General features: G+C 41.9%; 1 protein-coding gene across 1 annotated transcript in view; it reads right to left on the bottom strand.

Moving 5' to 3' along the window:
* Nucleotides 1-5,363: 5,363 nt before the first annotated feature.
* The window catches only part of fsip1 (fibrous sheath interacting protein 1), a 64,283-nt gene continuing 51,209 nt past the window's right edge, over nucleotides 5,364-18,437 (bottom strand). Inside the window, exon 11 of the mRNA XM_020501084.2 lies at nucleotides 5,364-5,750. Within this exon, the coding sequence (XP_020356673.1) occupies nucleotides 5,508-5,750 (243 nt within the window). The 3' untranslated portion in view covers nucleotides 5,364-5,507. The remainder of the gene's footprint in view (nucleotides 5,751-18,437) is intronic.

The following is an 18,437-nucleotide window of genomic DNA, read 5'->3' as shown; positions in this document are numbered from 1 at the left end:
TTCTTGGAATTGCCCAGTGAATGAAACCTCAAATAGATTAGAGTCACACCTATCTGAGGAATTCCACAGACCTACAGCCTTTGCTGTTGAGGCTTCTGTAGAAGAGACAAATAGAATGTTGATTAAGTCATTTTACAGGGCACATCTCTGACAGTCAATGGCAACACTGCAAATTCATGCCAAATCCAAATCCAGACAGCCCCAGCTTGCTACTGCTCCCTACCTCAGAGTTGACCTCATTGTTATGGAATGAAGGTAAGCAGACCATACCTAGAGGACATCATTGGCTCCTCAAATCACTCTGATTGAAGTGTATTATTCTGCCAATAACTGCAATAATGATTTGATAGATTGCAACATCTGTGTCCCGTCAGATACAGTTGAAGTCGGAAATTTACATAGCCCTTAGCCAAATACATTTAAACTCAGTTTTTCACAATTCCTGACATTTAATCCTAGTAAAAATTCCCTGTCTTAGGTCAGTTAGGATCACCACTTTATTTTAAGAATGTGAAATGTCAGAATAATTGTGGAGAGAATGATTTATTTGAGCTTTTATTTATTTCATCACATTCCCAGTGGGTCAGAGGTTTACATACACTCAATTAGTATTTGGTAGCATGGCCTTTCAATTGTTTAACTTGGGTCAAACATTTTGGGTAGCCTTCCACAAGCTTCCCACAATAAGTCTGGTGAATTTTGGCTCATTCCTCCTGACAGAGCTGGTGTAACTGAGTCAGGTTTAAAGGCCTCCTTGCTCGCACATGCTTTTTCAGTTCTGCCCACATATTTTCTATGAGTTTGAAGTCAGGGCTTTGTGATTTGTGCCACTCCAAAACCTTGACTTTATTGTCCTTAAGCCATTTTGCCACAACTTTGGAAGTATGCTTGGGGTCATCGTCCATTTGGAAGACCCATTTGCGACCAAGCTTTAACTTCCTGACTGATGTCTTGAGATGTTGCTTCAATATATCCACGTAATTTTCCTGCCTCATGATGACCTGTATTTTGTGAAGTGCACCAGTCCCTCCTGCAGCAAAGCACACCCACAACCTGATGCTGCCACCCATGTGCTTCACGGTTGGGATGGTGTTCTTCGGCTTGCAAACATCCACCTTTTTCCTCCAAACATAATGTTCATTATGGCCAAACAGTTCTATTTTTGTTTCATCAGACCAGAGGTCATTTTTCAAAAAAGTACGATCTTTGTCCCATTGTGCAGTTGCAAACCGTAGTCTGGCGGTTTTGGAGCAGTGGATTCTTCCTTGCTGAGCTCGTTTCACTGTGGATATAGATACTTTTGTACCGGTTTCCTCCAGCATCTTCACAAGGTCCTTTGTTGTTGTTCTGGGATTGATTTGCACATTTCGCACCAAAATACGTTAATCTCTAGGAGACAGAATGACGGCTGCGTGGTCCCATGGTGTTTATACTTGCGTACTATTGTTTGTACAGATGAACGTGGTACCTTCAGGTGTTTGGAAATTGCTCCCAAGGATGAATCAGACATGGAGGTCTACAATTGTTTTTCTGAGGTCTTAGCTGATTTCTTTAGATTTTCCCATGATGTCAATCAAAGAGGCACTGAGTTTGAAGGTAGGTCTTGAAATACATCTACAAGTACACCTCCAATTGACTCAAATTATGTTAATTAGCCTATCAGAAGCTTCTAAAGCCATGACATCATTTTCTGGAATTTTCCAAGCGGTTTAAAGGCACAGTCAATTTAGTGTATGCAATCTTCTGACCCACTGGAATCGTGATTAAGTTAAATAATCTGTTTGTAAACAATTGTTGGTAAAATTACTTGTGTCATGCACAAAGTAGCTGTCCTAACCGACTTGCCAAAACTATAGTTTGTTAACAAGAAATCTGTAGAGTGGTTGAAAAACGAGTTTTCATGACTCCAACCTAAGTGAATGTAAACTTCCGACTTCAACTGCACATATAGATTGACTAAGTGAATTGGAGTGAAACTGTTGTAGTGAAATCATTGGGCAGTTTGGTACATGGGGGTCTGTCTGTCCAAGGGACCCACACTCCCACTGCTCACAGCTAAATGGTTATGCATGTAGTACATTGTGCGGTCAAATAAATCCGTTGTTAAGTTTAAAGAGACCAGAAACGGTCTGTTCTCATCTACATTAGCAGGGTTAATACAATGGGCTCTCCTACTGTTCTGACTCCTCATTTGGACCTACAGGAAAGTGTAAATGAATGGAAATACTCAAGTAGAATATACAGACCTAGGGGAGCAATCATTGTAAAAGGCACAATAGAGCGATTAAAAAATTAGTTACAGGTTTAAATGTTTCATAATGTATCACGCCATTTTGGAAATCTTAAGACATTGTATAAAGCCTTGACAAACATCAAAATACTTGTTTAATATGGTTCTCTACATTCTTATGATTATACACTACACAGTTTAACAAGACTCGGTGATTCATACAGTCATTGTGTGTTAGTTGGTGTGGGAGAGTCTGTCTGGAAGAAACCCATTTTGCTGCCCTTGTGGTGACATGACCACAGGCCTGGTTGTTAGCACCATATAACCATATACAGCGTATTAGGAAAGTATTCAGACCCCTTCCCCTTTTCCACATTTTGTTACGTTACAGCCTTATTCTTAAATTAATTAAAATGTTGTTGTTTTTCCCCTCGTTAATCTACACACAATAGCCCATAATCACAAAGCGAAAACATGTTTTAGAAATTTTGGCAAATGTACAATAAAAAAACCAGAAATATCTTATTTACGTAGATTTTCAGACCCTTTGCTATGAGACTCGAAATTGAGCACAGGTGCATCCTGTTTACATTGATCATCCTTGAGAAGTTTCTACAACTTGGAGTCCACCTGTGGTAAATTCAATTGATTGGATATGTCTATATGTCCCACAGTTGACAGTGCAGGTGAGAGCAAAAAACAAGCCATGTGGTCGAAGGAATTGTCCGTAGAGCTCCGAGACAGGATTGTGTCGAGGCACAGGTCTAGGGAATGGTACCAAAATAGTTCTGCTGCATTGAAGGTCCAAGAACACAGTGGCCTCCATCATTCTTAAATGGAAGATGTTTGGAACCACCAAGACTCTTCCTAGAGCTGTCCGCCTGGTCAAACTGAGCAATCGGGGAGAAGGACCTTGGTCAGGGAGGTGACCAAGAACCCGATGGTCACTCTGACAGAGCTCCAGAGTTCCTCTGTGGAGATGGAAGAACTTTCCATGAGGACAACCATCTCTTCAGCACTCTACCAATCAGGCCTTTATTGTAGAGCGGCTAGATGGAAGCCACGCCTCAGTAAAAGGCACATGCCATGATTGGAGTTTGCCAAGAGGCACCTAAACGACTCTCAGACCATGAGAAACAAGACACTCTGGTCTGATGATTGAACTCTTTGGCCTGAATTCCAAGCGTCACGTCTGGAGGAAACCTACGGTGAAGCATGGTGGTGGCAGCATCATGCTGTGGGGATGTTTTTCAGCGGCAGGGACTGGGAGACTAGTCAGGATCGAGGGAAAGATGAAAGGAACAAAGTACAGAGAGTACCCCGATGAAAACCTGCTCCACAGCACTCAGGACCTCAGACTGGGGCAAGGGTTCACCTTCCAACAGGACAACGACACTAAGCACACAGCCAAGACAACGCAGGAGAGGCTTCGGGACACGTCTCTGAATGTCCTTAGGTGGCCCAGCCAGAGCGAACATCTCTGGAGAGACCTGAAAATAGCTGTGAAGCAATGCTCCCCATCCAACCTGAGAGAGCTTGAGAGGATCTGCAGAGAAGAATAGGATAAAATCCACAAATACAGGTGTGCCAAGCTTGTAGCGTCATACCCGAGAAGACTCAAGGCTGTAATTGCTGCCAAAGGTGCTTCAACAAAGTACTGAGTAAAGGGTCTGCATACTTATGTAAATGTGTTTATAAATTTTTTTATATACAGTGGGCTCCAAAATTACTGGCACCTCTGACTGGCAATGCACAAACAATGCTTAAAAAATATATAAACAATATAATTATAGAGATAAACTCAAAATACCAACATGTGAGAAAAACTGTACATTAATGTTTCAATGGAACCAACCAAAATAATTTATTGATTTAATTAAAAATCAATGTCCTCCAAATCAAGGTTTCACAATTAATGGCACCCCGAAAGATTATTGTAAATACCATCTACCAAAATTAAACCACAAATTAAATTCCACTTATTAAGTCTTAAGGAACTATATTGAGCCATTATGTCACTTCCTGTTTTACTAGGGTATAAAAATGAGGTAACACACATGCAATATCCCACTGTCATCCAACACCATGAAGAAAACAAAAGAACTAGCAGTTCAAAAGAGATAGATGGTCATAGACCTTCATAAATCTGGTAATGGCTACAAGAAGATCCACAGACAATTGAATATACCACTGAGCCCTGTCAGGGCAATTATTAGAACATTCAAAAGATATGGAACAGTTGAAAACCTCACGGGTAGAGGACGCAAATGCATTTTGCCCCACAGGATAGGGAGGAAGATGGTGAGAGAAGCAACAAAATCCCCAAGAATCACTGTGAAAGAATTGCAGGTCTTGGTGGCGTCTTGGGGTCACCAGGTTTCAAAAACCACCATCAGACACCACCTCCACAACCACAGGCTCTTTGGAAGGGTTTCCAGAAGAAAGCCCTTTCTGACTCCAAGACACAAGTGCTTGGAGTTTACCAAACGTCAGTTAAATTAGGCCTGGAAGAAGGTGCTGTGGTCAGATGACACCAACGTTTTGGTCGGCATGTTTGGTGTCGAAACAGAGATGCATACAAGGAGAGGCACCTCATACCCACGGTGAAATATGAAATATGGAGGGGGGTCAGTGATGTTTTGGGGCTGTTTTAATTCCAGAGGTCCAGAGGCACTGGTTAAGATTGATGGCATAATGAATTCTACCAAGTATCAGGCAATTTTGGCTGACAATCTGGTTGCCTCTGCCAGAAGGCTGGGACTTGGCCGTAGGTGGACTTTCCAACAAGATAATGACCCAATGTGCCCCTTAACCTTGTCAAAGATTACAGGAAAAGACTCCATGCCGTTATACTTGCCAGAGGTGGTTGCACTAAGTACTAAATGAGGAGTGCCAATAATTATGAAACCTTGATTTTGGTTAAATTTATTTTGTATTAAAAAATGTAATGATTTTGGTTGATTCCATGTTGGTATTTAGAGATTATCTCTATATTTATATTGTTTATATTTTTGTAAGTATTGTTTGTGCATTGCCAGTCATTTTGGAGTCCACTGTACATACATTTACAAAAAAATAAAAAATAAACCTGTTTATGCTTTGTCATTATGGGGTATTGTATGTAGATTGATGAGGCAAAACATGTATTTCATCCATTTTAGTATAAGGCTGTAATGTAATAAAATGTGGAAAAAGTCAAGGGGTCTGAATACTTTCTGAATGCACAGTAAATATACACATTTCTACATTTGTCACACCCAACATATGTGTTAATACCCTATGGTGAACACATAGTGGTGGCTTTGTCCAACTGGCTAAAGCTGGTGGTGTATGCATCTCGAAGCAACTCTGACAGGATATAGTCAGAGAGACGGGGGGTGCTGTCCGGCAGGCTCTCCGTATCAGAGTTGTCCCTGGGTGATGTGTCCCTTTTCCCCAGACCATGTCCCCAGCTCTGTGATATCTCATACTCATCCAACAGAGTCATCAGCTGCTCCTCCAGTAGTATTGGTTTGTCAAACTAGAAAAAGAGAGGGCAAGAGAGAGAGAGATAGAGACAGTGACAAAGACAGAGAGACAAAATACTATACTGAACAAGAAACACTGAAGATGTCTAAGATCACTTCCCAGCAGTATTCCTACTGAAGTCATTGTTCAGTAGGCCGATGACTTGGTTCCGATAAGCTCAGATGAAAATGCTCTACCATTGATAGCAGTGGTATTTCATGATGATAAATGAACCTGCCACAGACGTCCCTGTGCTTGGTGGGACTGTGTCCCACAAAATAGTTGGACAATCCAACTTAACAGATTTCCAGTTGCCTAAAACACTTCTAGTTGGACAAGAGGTTGTTTTTCTACAGATAAGTAAGGGTCTTCGCAGAGCCTTTTGGAAATGCTGGGAGTTCAAGGAGATAGCCAATGCACAGAAATGGATTACACAAATGACAGAAATCAAATGTCAACTGTTTGGTAACTTCTGTATTATCAAGGCTCTTTTTCTTAACTTAACAATGAGGATTCATTTTCAAAGTGGGGTAAGTTGAGCAAAAGGGGTAAGTTGAGGGCCTTGTTTCTAGGAAACCATCTTTAAAAATACATAATTTGACCAAATATTTAGGAAGAGGTCATACTTTTCTGTGAAGGAAGAAAGCTCATGGAAAAAGTGGTAAGCAAGTAAGGTCCCAAAAACTGATTTTCACCAGGTAGAATGTATGTATTGTGTTAGACGTATCATATGCATGTACAGTTGAAGTCGGAAGTTTACACTTAGGTTGGAGTCATTAAAACTCGCTTTTCAACCAATCACATTACTTGTTAACAAACTATAGTTTTGGGCATTTACTTTGTGCATGACACAAGTAATTTTTCCAACAATTGTTTACAGACAGATTATTTCACTTTTAATTCACTGTATCACAATTCCAGTAGGTCAGAAGTTTACATACACTAAGTTGACTGTGCCTTTAAACAGCTTGGAAAATTCCAGAAAATTATGTCATGGCATTAGAAGTTTCTGATAGGCTAATTGGTACACCTCAATTGGAGGTGTACCTGTGGATGTATTTCAAGGCCTACCTTCAAACTCAGTGCCTCTTTGCTTGAGATCATGGGAAAATCCAAATAAATCAGCCAAAACCTCAGAAAAAAAATTGTAGACCTCCACATGTTTGGTTCATCCTTGGGAGCAATTTCCAAACACCTGAAGGTACCACGTTCATCTGTACAAACAATAGCACGCAAGTATAAACACCGTCATACCACTCAGGAAAGAGACGCATTCTGTCTCCTAGAGATGAACGTATTTTGGTGCGATAAGTGCAAATCAATCCCAGAACAACAGAAAGGACCTTGTGAAGATGCTGGAGGAAACAGGTACAAAAGTATCTATATCCACAGTAAAACGAGTTCTATATCGACATAACCTGAAAGGCCGCTCAGCAAGGAAGAAGCCACTGCTCCAAAACCGTCATAAAAAAGCCAGACTACAGTTTGCAACTGCACATGGGGACAAAGATCATACCTTTTGGAGAAATGTCCTATGCTCTGATGAAACAAAAAAATAACTGTTTGGCCATAATGACCATCGTTATGTTTGGAGGAAAAAGGTGGATGTTTGCAAGCCGGAGAACACCATCCCAACCGCGAAGAACAGGGGTGGCAGCATCAGGTTGTGGGTGTGCTTTGCTGCAGGAGGGACTGGTGCACTTCACAAAATAGATGGCATCATGAGGCAGGAAAATTATGTGGATATATTGAAGCAACATCTCAAGACACTAGTCAGGAATTTAAAGCTTGGTCACAAATGGATCTTCCAAATGGACAATGACCCCAAGCATACTTTCAAAGTCGTGGCAAAATGGCTTAAGGACAACAAAGTCATGGTATTGGAGTGGCCATCACAAAGTCCTGACCTCAATCCCATAGAAAATGTGTGGGAAGAACTGAAAAAGCTTGTACGAGCAAGGAGTCCTACAAACCTGACTCAGTTACAACAGCTCTGTCAGGAGGGATGGGCCAAAATTCACCCAACTTATTGTGGGAAGCTTGTAGAAGGCTACTCGAAACGTTTGACCCAAGTCAAACAATTGAAAGGCAATGCTACCAAATACTTATTGAGTGTATGTAAACTTCTGACCCACTGGGAATGTGATGAAAGAAATAAAAGCTGAAATAAATCATTCTCTCTACTAATATTTTGACATTTCACATTTTAAAATAAAGTGGTGATCCTAACTGACCTACAACAGGGAATTTTTACTAGGATTAAATGTCAGGAATTGTGAAAAACTGAGTTTAAATGTATTTGGCTAAGGTGTATGTAAACTTCCGACTGCAACTGTATAGCTTGTGAATTGTTCGCATTATTCAAGAGTGTGATATGGTTTAGCTGCATTATTCAATATGTAATATGTTTTGGAAGAAAAGTTTTTGTCATTGTTGAAATGTTTGTTCTTATTAGCAATTCACTACTGGGATATTTACGTTCAATTTGAGGTGCGGACCAAAAATTACACATTTCCAGCCACAACGATAGGTAAGGCATGCGAATTGAAAAGTAGAATTCTCTTTCACTACCCCGTTCCTTAAACTCTCCTTGATATCTCATAATGGGAACACGGCCTAATCGCTCATCCACGTCCCTTCTCTTTCCAGCCTTTGAAACTCACCAGCCCCTCATGACCCAGTTGCTTGCTAGATGTCTCTCCCTCAGCTTACTTGTGTATGTTGAAAGTCCTCTAAAATGTATTATAAACCAGGTGGTTAGAGCCCTGAATGCTCATTGGCTAAAAGCTGTGGTATATCAGACTTTATAAACTGGGTGTTTAGAGTCCTGAATGCTGATTGGCTGACAGCCGTGGTATATCGTATACCACAGGTATGACAAAACATGTATTTTTAATTACGTTGGTAACCAGTTTATTATAGCAATAAGGCACCTCAGGGGTTTGTGGTAAATAGCTAACTCCGCGTTGCGTCGTGCATAAGAACAGCCCTTAGCTGTGGTATATCGGCCATGTACCACACCTCCTCAGGCCTTATTGCTTAAATGACACCCTTTAGGCCAGTGGTATTCAAACTTCTTCAGCCGAGACCCCATTTGTTTTTTCACTAGAAATTCTGTCCACCCCACATCTAATGACACAACCTTACAAATCGCCAAATTAATATTTTCACACCAACAAATAACCTTAAATTCCTTACATGTGAATCTCTCAAATAAAAATTAAGAGAACCAATAAAGACATTTACTCAACAAAATATGATTCAAATTATCTTTCTCAAAACGTTTGTATTTTGTCCCATAAAATAATCTGTACTCTTCATTTTTTATTTTGCAACACCACTGCAATTCCCCCACGACCCCAACTTTGAATACTACTGCTTTAGGCCATTACAGGGTGGGCGGTGTTACTCATTTATGACCCCTGCAATTACCCGCACAGCATATCATCCTTTCCCTGCTGACAACGGCCAGAGGTGTACACTCCACGGACACATTCCTGCTCTACCCCATGCATTAAGCACCCCATGCTGCTCTGCCGCTGGCCTGTGGACTTGACCTTCAACCCTAGCATGGCCAAGGGGCCCTAATGAAACCCCTGCACTGAGGGTAGAGGACGCATGGGGCATGTCCTTGGCTCTGGCTTAGGGCCTCTTGATGGTGTGTACAGAATGGTGATAACACTAACCACTAAGTAAAATATTACACACTTAACCTTTCTCTCAACCTGTATACACTATAATTTCTTGACTGGTGTGTTTGACTCATAAAAGATAAGGGCCATGAGGGAACAACAGTGACTAGAAATACATGTGCTGTCCTGTAAATGAGCCATTACTTCAACTTGAAACCACTGTCATTAAAACACATCGCCATCGGTCAATTACAGGTATGTCAGCATTTGAGTGCTCATGGATGAGGCAATAAAACACACTCTATGGTCAGCCTGCAGTAATGAGTACCTCTGGCTCTAGGCCTACCAATACCATGTGCGTTGGACATGGGAAGCACATGTGAGCTTCCCCTATGGAGAGAGAGAATCCTTAATGGCTATAACAAAGTGCTCTGATCCGACGGAGTGGCTGACCCTAGATGCCCCTCTGCCATGCGGGCCGGGGGTGTTGCTGGGTGACTGATGTATGTTCCCCTGTCCGTCACTGCCCAGTCTCTTTGCCAAGTCTGTACCCAGCCTGTCTCTGCCCAGTGTGTCTCTACCCAGTCTGTCTCTGCCCAGTCTGCTCTCCACAGCACCCACTCGTTAAGGCCTGTGCTGCAGCCGGGGCTTCTGGAATGCCAGAGACCACATTCCAGCAAACAGAGAAAGTGCTGCGTTGACAGGAAAGTGAGGAACCCTATCCAAAAGAAATGAAAAGTGACTTGTTTCAATGAGGTGCTGTGTTTTGGGACTGCACTCTCTCACAGGGTTATCATTGAGTGGGGAATGAGGCCGCCAGGCCTGTAATGCAAAGCGATCAAACGCTGGTTCCATTGGGAAAAGGACAGCCTGGAGAATGCATGTCTTTGTGAGACAATCCGTTTGAACGCTCTGGGGAGTGAGCTGGGAAACATTTATGGCACAATATTATGTATGTTGATCAGGCTGTTACAGCTGCAATGTGACTTTGTTGCCTTACAGAAAGCCCTGGTCGGTTTAAAACTTGTACTTAAGGCGGGCAAGACTAAATATATGTTGTTTTCTAATTTCTCACAAACATGTTTCAGATGAACTACATCTTTATTCATTAGATGGTTCTCCCACCAATCGGGTTCCCGCCTAGAAATATCTGGGCAGTTGGATTGATAAAGACAATGTTTGAAAAACATATGGATAAGCTAGTTAAAAATCCAAAATTTGAAGGTGGCTTCTTTTTAAAAAAATGATCTTGTCCCCTCTCCCTAAATAGCAGGAAGCATATTTTACAGTCAACTTTCCTGCCAGTTCTTGACTATGGTGACACCATGTACCAGATTACAAGAGCCACTACTCTTAAACCTTTCGATGGCGTCTACCATAGCACCTTTTGCTTTATTACAGGTGACAGTTATAATAATTGCCACTACATCTTGTATCAAAAGGTTTGTATAACTCTTGAGTTCCTTCTGGTCTCGACCAATTTACGTAAATCCCCCTTTAGTTTTAGTGCCCCCCATTGTTGGAATAACCTACAAAATTCCTTACATCATGATTCCCTGGTGCTGCTAGTGCAGTTTAGGACTCTGGTGTTGAATGAACTCAGTGAGGATTGTAGTTGTTTTGATTGATTGTAATGGTTTCTTTGCTGACATTTTGTTGAGGTTGCCTTGTGGTTATTTGTACTCTTCTTGTTTTTTTTGTAATGCAGATGTTTCTTCCTGTTTGTAAAAAAAAATAAAAAATGAACTCAGGGCACCACTGGGAATAAGACCTTGGTCTCAATTGGGCTACCCTGAATAAATAAAAGTTAATAATACATGTTTGCTTTTGACCAACTCTGAGCCAGTCAGGAAGTTGGCAGTTGCGGACCCGTTGTGGTCAGCTTCCTCACAGCGATACAACCTCCACACGGACATGTGAAATATAAGGCAGAGGTGCCAGATTCCTTGATCTCATTTCTGACTGAAGCTGCCTATGGCACAATGAACACAAAGCATGAATTACAACTTTCTGATCAATTTGTAAGTAACACTATGGAAAGGAAATGGCCAAATTCTGATAGTGTACGGGCTATAAAGACATCAACTACAAAGAACAAAAATACTTCTACATAAATGTGATGCTGCCGAGGATCAACTATATTCTAGAGAAGGGAAGACTTGGAGGTCTGAAGGATTAGAACGAGACATGGTGTACAGATCTAGGCCATATGCCTGGCGGTTGTTACAGAATCCTAATGAGGCTGGGCCAGACAGAGAGACGGACATCTCTCCATGTTCCCCACTCTGGTTGCACCACATGCACACCAGACAGACCCATATGGTTCATTTCAGACAGTCAAATATTCTAAACCTTTCAGAATTCATATAACAAAATCCATATAACACCAGCTGAACCATGGCCATGCATATATTACACTTGCAGGGTAAATTAGGGAAGTGGTAAGTTTGTTTATTGTCGAATTTGAATTGCGGGTAAGAGGAGACCCTGGATTCAGATGATTAGTGACTGCCTCTCCTAATGATATAGGCATTATAATATCTATTTCTATCTCATTAAACATTGTCACAGTGAAATACCACCCGCAACTCTTTTTCTCACACTATAAAAGAAAGTGAAAGACATATCAAAGCTCTACCTTTCAAGGCCAGTTGATACACTGTAAAATCAGTCATCCCCATGTACTTGTATTGTATAGAATTGTAGAACTCTAAGATCATTGGACAAACAGGACAAATATAAGCACCCACCAATGTGTCATCCGCCATCCAGGTAAGTCAAATTCTTCCTTGCGTTCAAGTTTTTCAAACAAACAACAACGTCATCTGTCAACAGATCATAGCTTCCCCTTCACACATGTGGCCCACTAGAGTTGCCTCTATCAACACCCTCAAATTCTCCAGCCAACCCCTACCTCCAACCTCACCTAGCCCAGCCCAGGCCAGCCCACCCAATCCCAGCCTGGACTACATCACCTCGGAGGGCTCACTGTTGAGATCCTGTACACGCAGGGTTCGGTGCTAGCTTCCCACATTGTGGACTGCTCAAGTTACAAGCACAGGCTTCAGTCACAAACCTCCACTTTTTACTTCAGCCAAAGTAACCTGTGGCCAATTCTACTCTAATAAAGGGATGTGTGACTCGCTAAAATTAAATTAGGACAAATACTTTACTTAATAAGTTCCCTCCCATATAATTATATGGTCACTCCCACTAAGGCCAACTTAGCCTGGGGATAAGGTTAGGTCTGGGATATCCTAGCGGATAGCGTTGGGCCAGTAAACGAAAGGTCAACTGGTTTGAATCAAATCAACAAAAAAATTGTCACATGCGCCGAATACAACAGTGAAATACTTACTTACAAGCCCTTAACCAACAATGCAGAAAATACCAAAAAATGTAGAAAAATACAAATAATAAAGTAAGAGATAAAGAGCAGCAGTAAATAACAATAGCGGGGCTATACACAGAGGGTATCGGTACAGAGTCAATGTGTCAAAGTGCGGGGCACCGGTGTCGAGGTAATTGAGGTAACTATGTACATGAGGATAGGGTTATTAAAGTGGCTATGCATAGACAATAACAGAGAGTAGCAGCAGTGTGTGTGTGGTTGGGGGTCTGTGGAAGGCATTTGAATCACCAAACGAACTAGGTGAAAAATCTGTTGATGTGCCCTTGAGCAAGGCACTTAACCCTACTTGCTCCTGTAAGTCCAACAGATAAGATACAACAGGGAGCCCCCTTCTGGTCTTCATCAGTAGAGGGCTGCTGAGGGATGGCTCGTTTAGTGAGATTATGACAGATGCACTTTGACCTGACTCGGGTAAATATCAAATCAAATTTGATTGGTCACATACACATGGTTAGCAGATGTTATTGCGAGTGTAGTGAAATGCTTCAAGTGGGTTTACACCTACATAATGACCAGAAGGACTGTAGAACTATAGAACTGTAGTATTTTGGGTGTGAATACAAGGGTGAGTAAGCCTTATTCACACTCCGGCAGGAGAGTCTTTATGGAAATATGTTTAATTTCTGCTAAATGGTAAAGTGCTCCATAAAATTTTTCATTAGATGTCTCGCCCAGTGGTAGGCAGTGGCCACTTGGCCAGAGCCCAAAACAAACCCACTCTGAGTAAGTCAGAATTAGATTCAGGGAGAATCCTCCCCTCCTACATTTTAGTAATTTAGCAGACACTCCTATCCAGAGCAACTTACAGGAGCAATTAGGGTTAAGTGCCTTGCTCAAGAGCACATCAACAGAGTTATATATATATTCTGGAACCTGTCTTTCAAAGATAATTCGTAAAAATCCCAATAAATTCACAGATCTTCATTGTAAAGGATTTAAAACACTGTTTCCCATGCTTGTTCAATGAACCATAAACAATTAATGAACATGCACCTGTGGAACGGTCGTTAAGACACAAACAACTTAGGCAATTAGGCATTTAAGGTCACAGTTATGAAGACTTAGGACACTAAAGAGGCCTTTCTACTGACTCTGAAAAACACCAAAAGAAAGATGTCCAGGGTCCCTGCTCATCTGCGTGAATGTGCCTTAGGCATGCTGCAAGGAGGCATGAGGACTGCAGATGTGGCCAGGGCAATAAATTGCAATGTCCGTACTGTGAGACGTCTAAGACAGCGCTGCAGGGAGACAGGATGGACAGGTGATCGTCCTCACAGTGGCAGACCACGTGTAACAACACCTGCACAGGATCGGTACATCTGAACATCACACCTGCGGGACAGGTACAGGATGGCAACAACAACTGCCCGAGTTACACCAGGAAAGCACAATCCCTCCATCAGTGCTCAGACTGTCCGCAATAGGCTGATAGAGGCTGGACTGAGGGCTTGTTGGCCTGTTGTAAGGCAGATCCTCACCAGACATCACCGGCAACAACGTCGCCTATGGGCACAAACCCACCGTCGCTGGACCAGACAGGACTGGCAAAAAGTGCTCTTCACTGACAAGTCGCGGTTTAGCCTGATGGTTGGATTCGCATTTATCGTCGAAGGAATGAGCATTACACCGAGTCCTGTACTCTGGAGAGGGAACGATTTGGAGGTGGAGGGTCCGTCATGGTCTGGGGCGGGGTGTCACAGCATCATCGGACTGAGCTTGTTGTCATTTCAGGCAATCTCAACACTGTGCGTTAAAGGGAAGACATCCTCCTCCCTCATGTGGTACCCTTCCTGCAGGCTCAACCTGGCATGACCCTCCATCATGACAATACCACCAGCCATACTGCTCGTTCTGTGCGTGATTTCCTGCAAGACAGGAAAGTCAGTGTTCTGCCATGGCCTGGCTCTCAATCCCATTGAGCACGTCTGGGACCTGTTGGATCGGAGGGTGAGGGCTAGGGCCATTCCCCCCAGAAATGTCAGGGAACTTGCAGGTACCTTGGTGGAAGACTGGGGTAACATCTCACAGCAAGAACTGGCAAATCTGGTGCAGTCCATGAGGAGGAGATGCACTGCATTACTTAATGCAGCTGGTGGCCACACCAGATATTGACTGTTACTTTTGATTTTGACCCCCCCCCTTTCTTCAGGGACACATTATTCCATTTCTGTTAGTCACCTGTCTGTGGAGCTTGTTCAGTTTGTGTCTCAGTTGTTGAATCTTTTTATGTTCATACAAATATTTACACATGTTAAGTTTGCTGAAAATAAATGCAGTTGACGTTTCTTTTGTTGCTGAGTTTATATATATACACATATAATCATTTTTTATACTCATCCAGGGTGTGTAGCAGTGCAGTGTGCAGCAGCACCCGTCATTCACATTCCTGTGCTTTCCTCCCCACAGACACAGAAAAACAGGCCTTTCTGGAAAGCTTGACCGCTCTTATGTGGAAAACTGTTATGAAACTACCAGATTGTCAGAACAAAGAGCCCATATACTACACCACCTGAATACTGAGCATAACAGGTCTCTGACAGCAGAGCCAGCCTTCCACCCACGATGTGTCAGAGCCATAGCCTCTAGCTACTCCCTTCCCTCATACCTCCACCTGCCCAGAGCAAACACATTCCACATACGACAGGCTTATTTTCTAATCAGCACAGTCTGAGCCTGTACTAGTCTGTCAACAACTACTGTGTGAAAAATATATCAACTACAACAATACTTCACAGAGATCTAACATCTAATATTTTTTGTCAAAAGTGTAAGTGTGTGTATAAACATGGCCTTTGGATTGTCATTTATAAAATCTGAGACAATGGCTAATGACAGTATTAATGATGTATTAGTGATAAAATGAGGAGTGCCCCATTGGATGTATCCTGTCTTACTGTAAATTCTGTGATTGTGCTTCCTCATACTGTTGATATTGGGACAGAGCCAGAAGAGGGTGTGGGAATAACATTTTAGCTTGCCCTGTTGCAGACAGCTGAAGAGCAGGGTTATCACGTCTCAACAAGTGTACTTTTTATATTTTTGTTACTGAGAAACTCAGAAGGGGGGGGGGGGGGGGGTCATCACACAATGGACCAATAGATGGTCATAATAAATGAATGAGACGATGTATATCAACATGATACAGAGGCATTCCAGCAAGATTGGGAACAGAAGGTGGGAGAAATTAAAGACTTCGATGAGAGAGGAGTTGGGGGGTCAGGAGAATTTGGAACAGGGAAGCTTCACTGACGCCAATAAAGCAATCCTCAGATCTGATTCCAGAGAAATGTAGGAAGCAAGAATATGACATATACAAGTAAATGCCAAAATAATGGAAACACTTAAGTAACTGAGCAATACAAAGTATATTGAAAGCAGGTGCATCCACACAGGTGTGGTTCCTGAGTTAAATCAGCAATTAACATCCTATCATGCTTAGGGTTATCTATATAAATGCTGGGCAGAGCATTAGTTTGGCCATTATTTTGGCTAATATGGCTATGCCCCGAAAGGATGGCAATGCCCCATCCACAGGGCATGAGTAGTCATTAAATGGTTTTATGAGCATAAAAATGATGTAAACCATATGCCTGTCTCAGTCATCAGATCTCAACCCAATTTAACACTTATGGGAGTAAGAATGGTATTGCTTGCATCCCTCCAATAAAGTTCTAGACACTATCTAGAATCTATGCCAATGTGCATGCTGTTCTGGCCCAACACCCCATTAAGACACTTTTTGTTGGCGTTTCCTTTATTTTGGCAGTTACCTATACATAGATAGCACTGTATTGGAGTAAAATGGGTGAATGTGTTTTTCCATGATCCATACAGATAAGACTGAATCACTTAAAATTCTGTCAACCACAATGAAATCCATCAAATGTGATGGGACACAGGTCGTCTCTGGTCATTAATCTGTGAGTTACATCAACAATTTAGTTCACCAAAGCTTTTAAGATTTTCCTCCTCTCCAAAAAGTGCGGAATTCCAGAGACTCAAGACTAAACAATATGAGAGAGCATACCTCTTTTCCTCCCTCTACAAAGTCTTGGGGGAGAAGCCACTGCTACTGCTCCAGGTAGTTATAAGCTATTTATTTAGGATCTATTGATCTGGAAGGGAGATATTTTCCAGTTCATTGCAGCATACGCAGAATTATGTTTTTGATTTATCCCAGTTTTTACAGGGTCCCTAGTACCCTAGATTAAGCTTGTGTTGCCTCTCTTTACAGGCTTGTTCCTGGCACATTAACCAGGGCAATAACTTTGCAGAATGGATGGCAAAATAAAGACACAATTGGCTGGTACCAAAAGAACTGTAACCAGGCTGCAGGAACATCAACATGAAGCACTCAGCTGAGTTTGGACCAAGCAAACTCACCATGTCAATGCTGTGAACCTAGACTCCCTATACGCTTGTTTCCATTTCTGACCAATACAATCAAACTCTAGAACCATACTCTTACAACACCTAAATGAGTGGGTTCTGATTAGTTTAGGGGTAAATCGAGATGTAGAACACATAAATCTAGTCTGAGAACAGAATCATGTTGTTGTTTAGGTGGTGGTTTTCATAATGATAGTATCCTCCAGATGATTTGGCTTTAATTAGCTAACATAAAATCCAATTTGTTCTGCACAAATGAGGCTAAAACAGACTTTTTATCTTATAATATAATTTAGAGTGTGGTTAACTTAGAGGCCCACTGTAGTCAAAAAGTGATTTTCCTGTGTTATATATACAGTACCAGTCATTCCAGGGTTTTCTGTATTTTTACGTTGTAGAATAATAGTGAAGACATTACAACTATGAAACAACACATATAGAATCATGTAGTAACCCAGAAAGTGCTAAATCAAAATATATTTTAGATTTTAGATTCTTCAAAGTAGTCACCCTTTGCCTTGATGACAGCTTTGCACTCTTGGCATTCTCTCAACCAGCTTAATGAGGTAGTCACCTGGAATGCTTTTCCAACAGTCTTGAAGGAGTTTCCACATATGCTGAGCACTTCTTTGGTGCTTTCCCTTCACTCTGCAGTCCAACTCATCCCAAACCATCTCAATTGGGTTGAGATTGGGTGATTGTGGAGGCCGGGTCATCTGATGCAGCAGTGCATCACTCTCCTTCTTGGTCAAATAGTCCTTACACAACCTGGGGTGTGTTTTGGGTCATTGTCCTGTTGAAAAACAAATAACAGTCCCACTAAACGCAAACCAGATGGGATGCTGTGGTAGCCATGCTGGTTAAGTGTGTCTTGAATTATAAATAAATCACAGACAGTGTCACCAGCAAAGCACCCCCACACCATCACAGCTCCTCCTTCATGCTTTATGGTGGGAACCACACATGTGGAGGTCATCCATTCACCTACTCTGCGTCTCACAAAGACACAACTTGTTGGAAGCAAAAATCAAAGGACAGATTTCCAAAGGTCTAATGTCCATTGCTCGTGTTTTTTGGCCCAAACAAGTCTCTTCTTCTAATTGGTGTCCTTTAGTAGTGGTTTCTTTGTAGCAATTCGACCATGAAGGCCTGATTCACGTAGTCTCCTCTGAACAGTTGATGTTGAGATGTGTCTGTTACTTGAACTTTGAAGTATTTATTTGGGCTGCAATCTGAGGTGCAGTTAACTCTAATGAACTTATCCTCT

This window comes from Oncorhynchus kisutch, linkage group LG14, assembly GCF_002021735.2.
Source record: "Oncorhynchus kisutch isolate 150728-3 linkage group LG14, Okis_V2, whole genome shotgun sequence".
NCBI classification, from domain to species: domain Eukaryota; kingdom Metazoa; phylum Chordata; class Actinopteri; order Salmoniformes; family Salmonidae; genus Oncorhynchus; species Oncorhynchus kisutch.
The sequence above is the reverse complement of the archived record's forward strand: the minus strand, read 5'-3'. Positions and strand labels throughout refer to the sequence as shown.